The sequence below is a fragment of the Arachis duranensis genome, chromosome 4 (assembly GCF_000817695.3).
Source record: "Arachis duranensis cultivar V14167 chromosome 4, aradu.V14167.gnm2.J7QH, whole genome shotgun sequence".
NCBI classification, from domain to species: Eukaryota; Viridiplantae; Streptophyta; class Magnoliopsida; order Fabales; family Fabaceae; genus Arachis; species Arachis duranensis.
This window is the reverse complement of record NC_029775.3, coordinates 97,241,852-97,248,013: the sequence shown is the minus strand read 5'-3', so window position 1 is coordinate 97,248,013 and position 6,162 is coordinate 97,241,852. Positions and strand designations below refer to the sequence as shown.

Here is a 6,162-nt window from a genome sequence, read left to right as displayed (position 1 = left end):
AAAAAAAAAAAAAAAAAAAAAAAAAAAAAAAAAAAGAAGTCCATTATCATGAAAACGCAGATGCATAAACCGAAAATATAATCACAGGGAACCCAATACAGAGACAGAACGCTGAAATAACATTTTGAGTATATACTATATCTAGACAATAGCCCTTGTGAGGATAAATATCAGAGTTGAAAACGCCCTTTTGAGTTTTGAGCACAAAGTAACACTCTTGAGCTGGAAAGCCTCAGAACATGTAACTGTATGGAACAGTCTTCTCCAAGGTCCAAGGATGCTTGGGGCAAATCATTGAAAATATTAGCAGAGTCATTTGGCTATCATGTCATTATCTCAGACCGATATTACTCAATAAACTTAATGTTACACGACGGAGAAGGCAGAAAGACAGTGGTCATGGAGAGTGGAAAGTGCCACATGACATGAGTTGCTCATAACTCATCTCTGGAACCTCCATCACTTCCATTACCTTCGAAGGATGCATACGCCTTTATTATCGACTCATAGATCTCTATTCCTTTCAAGTATTCATCTTTGCTTAAAAACTGCAAAAAGCAAAAATAATGCTCAACTCAAAGATAAACAACAAAACATTGTAGTTACAATACAGAGTGAGAACTTTTATTATTATAGGGCTAATGCATCTCATCTTCATAAAAACCCTTATACATCTTCAAAAAACCCTTATAAGGGCTTAAAGCAAGCCTCGGATTTAAATAAGGGGAGATATATATATATATATGCATATGATGGTATCACTTGTGCAGATAAGCATAATAATAGCAAAATGATCAAACCTAAAGGAATCACCTCATTGTGATCATGGAGTAGAATAGGGGTGTTTGCCATAGGTGAGAACCCAATTGCTGGCAATCCACGGTCACGGAAGTAGCGTGCATCGGTGGAGGCAGGAAAGACCTCTGGCTTACCAAGTTTTCCACCAGCCTTTTCGATGGCATTCTCTAACAGAGTCCACCATGGATTGGAATTGTCAGTTTTTGTGAGAACTGGTTTTCCAAACTTATCATGCACAGATACCTTCTGTTTGAACTGTCCAAGCTACAAGATATTAATTAACATATTCTAAAAACTCAAATGGCATGTAAACAATCGATCAGGTTTTCACACATATGGCCATTGCTAATCAAAGCAGAGTGACAGTTTGCAACTATCCCTTTAAAGTCCATTCCAATAATTCTCGTACATATCATGACCTTTAAAAAGGGGATGCTGATAAGTAGTTTTAAAATTTAACTTACAGGTTGACACAATAATAATAATAATATAATAAAATAAAATTTAACATGCAGCTTTCTGTTTTCCTCCCTTTATCATTCTAGCAACATACCTGGAAGCCTTCGGCTCTTCCATTTAGTTTGGAACAGTTAAAGGTCAAAACAATCATAGATTTATTAATATTGACATATTTCATTTTGGTCTATAATTTTTTCCTATTTGTTATAGAACATAAGCAAAAAGCTGACCACAGTAATCACAAAGCAATGTCAACAAATAGGCAACTGAAGTATATATGATGTAAAGGCACCCTCCCGCACATACATACACAAATCAAATAAGGAAAGCAGCTGCAGAAGGCAGAAGCTTGAAGCACTCTGAATTTGGTGAGAAAAATAAAATTGAATCAACTGTCACGGAGGAGAGCTTCCTAACACATAACACGACTTGTAACAAATAATGCACAGGCACAGCATACTTCAATTAACAAAAACCAAGAATACGGTTGTTAATTACCAAATAACTATTATATAACCATTCAAAACTGCAAGCCAATAGATGAATGCTCAGCAATAACGTTTATATACTATGTAAAATAAAGTAAAAAAAAGTTTGGTGGTTTTGTTTCTCGTCTTTAGGAGGCTTTTTAAGTTGTATTACCTACATATTTCAGAATAATCGACATTTCTATAAAACTTCTAGTTTATAATGAACTCCTCCACATTTTAAGGCTCTTTCAAAGATGGTAATTTTCAGCAGATCAATTTTATTTGACTAATTTCTTTTTTTTTTGGATCTAACCATGAACCATGAAAGTAGCAAGTGTATTCATGTGGCAGTTAATATAAAGCAAAGAGCGGACAAATAGCAAATTACACTGAATGACATGTTTCGCGATGCAGGTGCCCATTCTTCAGCAATTCGTCTCTCCAGTGATTCTGGATCAGCAGTTGGTGGCACCCTAATATCAAATCCAGCCTCTGCTTCGGATGGCTGCAGATTCATGACAAATCCCTGTATGACACCACATGGCAGATACAATACAATGATACATCAGATTAGATCTTCAAAAACACCAAATAACAATTCCTTTTACCAAAGTCAGCAGTGGTAAGAAAAGTAAAGTAAAATTCACTACATCCATACAAGTATGACGCATCACTAGACTTACCGTCGGGGAAGGAGTTCCAGCCTTAAGAAAGACCATATTAACAGAAACAACATCCCCTTCGGCCTTCAATCCAGCCTTGACCAGGTCGAACTGCGAGGCTCGGAACCTTCTGATGTTCTCAATACTCTTCAAGAGATTCTCCATGGCAGAGTTGTCATAGAGCTTGGCTCCATGCCCGGGCGCCCCAACAGCCTTAATTATCAACCACCATGGGCACCTCTCAGCATAAAACGCCCTGTACTTCTCATCCGGCGACGCCAACCCTGCCGCCCAACACCACATTTACATGTATGTACGTATCTATCAATCAATTACTAGTCCTTTCACAATGAATTTGAGTCGAATTACTTTGATTACAATAGGAATATGAAGTTTGAAATTTGAAGTGAACCTGGAAGGCTAGAACCTCATGCATACTACCCTAACCCGTGTCGCCTAATCTATCAACCAATTACGAGTTCTGATGCCACAAATTTAAATTGAATTGAATTGAATTGAATTACCTTCATCAAGCACGACGCCAACGTTGAGCTGGTCGAAAATCTCGGACTGGGAGAACTTCTCGGCGCCGTCGTGGCCGCCAATCTCCTCGTCGGGGGCGAAAGCGAGGTAAACGGAGCGAAGGGGTTGGAAGCCTGAGTTCTTGAGGCGGCGGACGGCTTCGAGGTATTGCATACCGACGCACTTCATGTCCTGGGAGCCTCTGGCGTATATGCGGCCGTTATCGGGCTCGATGTGGGCCCCGAAGGGATGGTGGGCCCACTTGTCGTGCTCGGCGGGGACGACATCGGTGTGGGAGTAGAGGAGGATGGAGGGGAGGTCGGGCTGGGAGCCGGGCCACTTGATGAGGACGATGGGCTTGGCGTTGACTAACTCGATGGTTTGGGATTGGAGGGAAAGGGAGTCGGCCTGCGATTTCAAGAAGTTGGCTGCTTCGTGGTAGTTAGGGATGGGGTGGGCCGTGTTGATTCGGAGGTATTGCTGGAAGCGCGATATGATGCTTTCTGATTCTGATGACGATGATGATTGAGTGGTGATTGCTATGGAGAGTAGAAGAAGAAGGAGGAGGATTGGTAGGCGTGGGATGCTTCTGGTATTGGATTCCATCATCGTATTCACGCAGTCTGATCACCTCACTCTCTGCTCTGACTAAATTGCTTTCCCTAGTTTGGTCCAAATTCTAATCGAGTTCACGTCACCGCAGTGTTCTTTGCATCCTTTTTGGGTGTACTACTACATTGGTATCTATGGATTTAATTTTACTTGATTTTGATTTTTGAAGGCTCTTATTTAAATTTTAAAAAAATTATTTAATTTTAATGTATTTTTAGAGTAATTCTTCGCATACAAGCGATTAAGGCTTGTAAGCCTTACAAGTTTAATTAAAACTAACGCTTAAAACACGCTTCCAACCATTCTTCTTCCTCTTCGTCTTCTCTTTCTTCTTTTATTTCGTTTCTTGCTTTCTCTTTCTCCTTCTTCTTCTTTTTCTTGTTACACGTCCTTCTTCCTCTTACTCTTCTTCTTCTCCTTTTCTTTCGTTTCTGCACGTTCTTCTTCATCGTCTTCCTCTTCTTCTTCATTTACACGTTCTTTTCTCTCTGTTTTATCTTTTTTTTCGATTTTTCATGGTGAAATCGTTTTTGAAGAAGAAGAAGCAGTAGAAGAGAAAGAGTTATGAATTATGCATAAGATGTATTTTAACGAATTTTGGGTGTATTTTTTTAAATCCTTTGGGTGTATTTTCTATAATCGTTTGGGTGAATTCCTGTAACAATTTGGGTGTATTTCTGTAGTTCTTTGGATGTATTTCTGTAATCATTTTGGGTGTATTTCTGAAGTTCCATTATCTTCAAAATGATTATAGAAATACACCCAAAGGATTACGAAAAATACACCCAAAGTATTTAAGAAATACACCCAAAATTCGTTGCATAATTCAGAACTCTTTCTCTTTCTCCTCATCTTCTGCTGCTTCTTCTTCAAAACGATTTCACATGAAAATCGAAAAAAAAACGAAGAAGAAGAAAAATCGTTCTGAGTGTAGCGCTTTGAAAACAGAAAACGTTGAATAACGCATTAAAAGGCCTAGTAACTTGTAAGACTTGTAAGTCAAAAAGACTTGTATGTGTAGCACTCCTCTAAAATTAATGTTAAATAATTAACGAAATTTAATTTTAGATATGAACAATTTATATAACCAACCTTTTCTATTATCGAGGAGAATTTTCTTACAATATAGGTGACTATAGCCAATGTTTGATATAACATTAACATTAATTATTTAACATTAATTTTATTATCGGATTACATTAAAATTAAATAAAATATTTTTTAATTTAAATATAACACATTTTATGTCAAATAATTATTTTTAAAAAGTACTTTATTGTGAATAATTACATTATTTTAAAAAATAAAAGCTCTAAAAATGAAATTTTGTTCCGAATTTTTTTTGTATTTTCAAAATATTTATTAAAATATTGTAACAAAAATTCGGATTAAATAGATAATTTATTTGCTAAACAAAAAAGTTCTTTTGTTATTTATTAAAAAATATAATATTATTAGTTATTTTTATCAATTTTTAAATAATTTAAAAATTATTTTATCGATAACATCTTTTAAAATTCTTTTTTTCGGCGTCTAAATTTTTTGAATATCAAATTGGTAATTAACTCAAAACTTGCACTCCCATAGTGATGAATTAGCACCTTCTACATAGCCTAAGCAATGACAATGATGAGTTTGAAGAGTTAGCATCTACGAGAGGTTGAGGAATCACTATAGTGCTTAGAACTTAATTTCAAAAATCATAATATTGCAATTGAAATTTTAGAAATTAAATTGGTAAAAATTCTAAATCTAAGGGATCATTATAGTATTTAGTTAATGATATTGTTTCTAAAACTTGTTAGCGCTATTTTAAAATAAACTAATGATCAAATTTGTCATTTAATGATTTTTTTAATTAAATTAGTTATGTTTTATTCTTCTTTAATAAATTAGTAGTTTGCGTTAACGATTGATCACATAAAATCATATAATATCTGATATACATAAATAAATATTGATAAGATATGTTTATAAAATTAGATCAAATTAATTGCTATTTTTATTTACTTCAATCTATTACTATTATTATTGCGGAAGAAGAAAAATTGAAAAAGCAAAATCCAAGATAAGAAAAATTGTTCTAAATTTTCTCTACATGATTTCCAAATTTCCATCATCCTATTCTTTAATATTTTTATCTTAAATTTTTCTTCGTCTAAATCAAACAATTAAGGTAAACATTTAATTACAAATAAATAAATAATATAAGAAGAGAATAAACAGACTACTAAGTACAATTTTATAGTTAATATTAAAAAATTTATGCCTAAAAAAATTTACCATCACAAATATTTTTTCATTTCTCTTTCTTTTTTCATAATAAATAAAAAAATAAAAGAACATTATTTAAAACATAAAGCTAATACGAAAAAGTGATTCGATTGATGGGATTTGGTATGATACTTATGAGATCGAAGAGATTCCAATATTTCTTCTTAGAACGTATTGATTTGACCCCATAAGCGGGACCACCATCCCCCTAGCATGTTGCCGCCAGAAGTAAAATCCCGTATTTCTTCTAGAAAATCTCCTAATTGTTCCAGAGCAACTAGAAAGAGATTCTTTAACCAGAAAGAATTCAGTTCAGATGTAAGATACCCATCCAGAAGTTTTCGCAACTCAATCATGTATGATAG

General features: G+C 34.6%; 1 protein-coding gene across 2 annotated transcripts; it reads right to left on the bottom strand.

Moving 5' to 3' along the window:
* Positions 1-43: 43 nt before the first annotated feature.
* Positions 44-3,651, bottom strand: LOC107485079 (uncharacterized). 2 transcript variants are annotated; one of them, XM_016105606.2, is made up of 5 exons: positions 2,914-3,651; positions 2,411-2,673; positions 2,116-2,253; positions 814-1,062; positions 44-548 (listed from the first exon to the last, which is right to left on the bottom strand). In XM_016105606.2, the coding sequence occupies exons 1-5, from the start codon at positions 3,518-3,520 to the stop codon at positions 435-437; spliced, it is 1,371 nt and encodes a 456-aa protein (XP_015961092.1). In that variant the 5' UTR covers positions 3,521-3,651; the 3' UTR covers positions 44-434. The 2 variants fall into 2 exon arrangements, with proteins under 2 accessions (XP_015961092.1, XP_015961093.1); XM_016105607.3 differs by having other exon boundaries at positions 814-1,053.
* Positions 3,652-6,162: the final 2,511 nt, after the last annotated feature.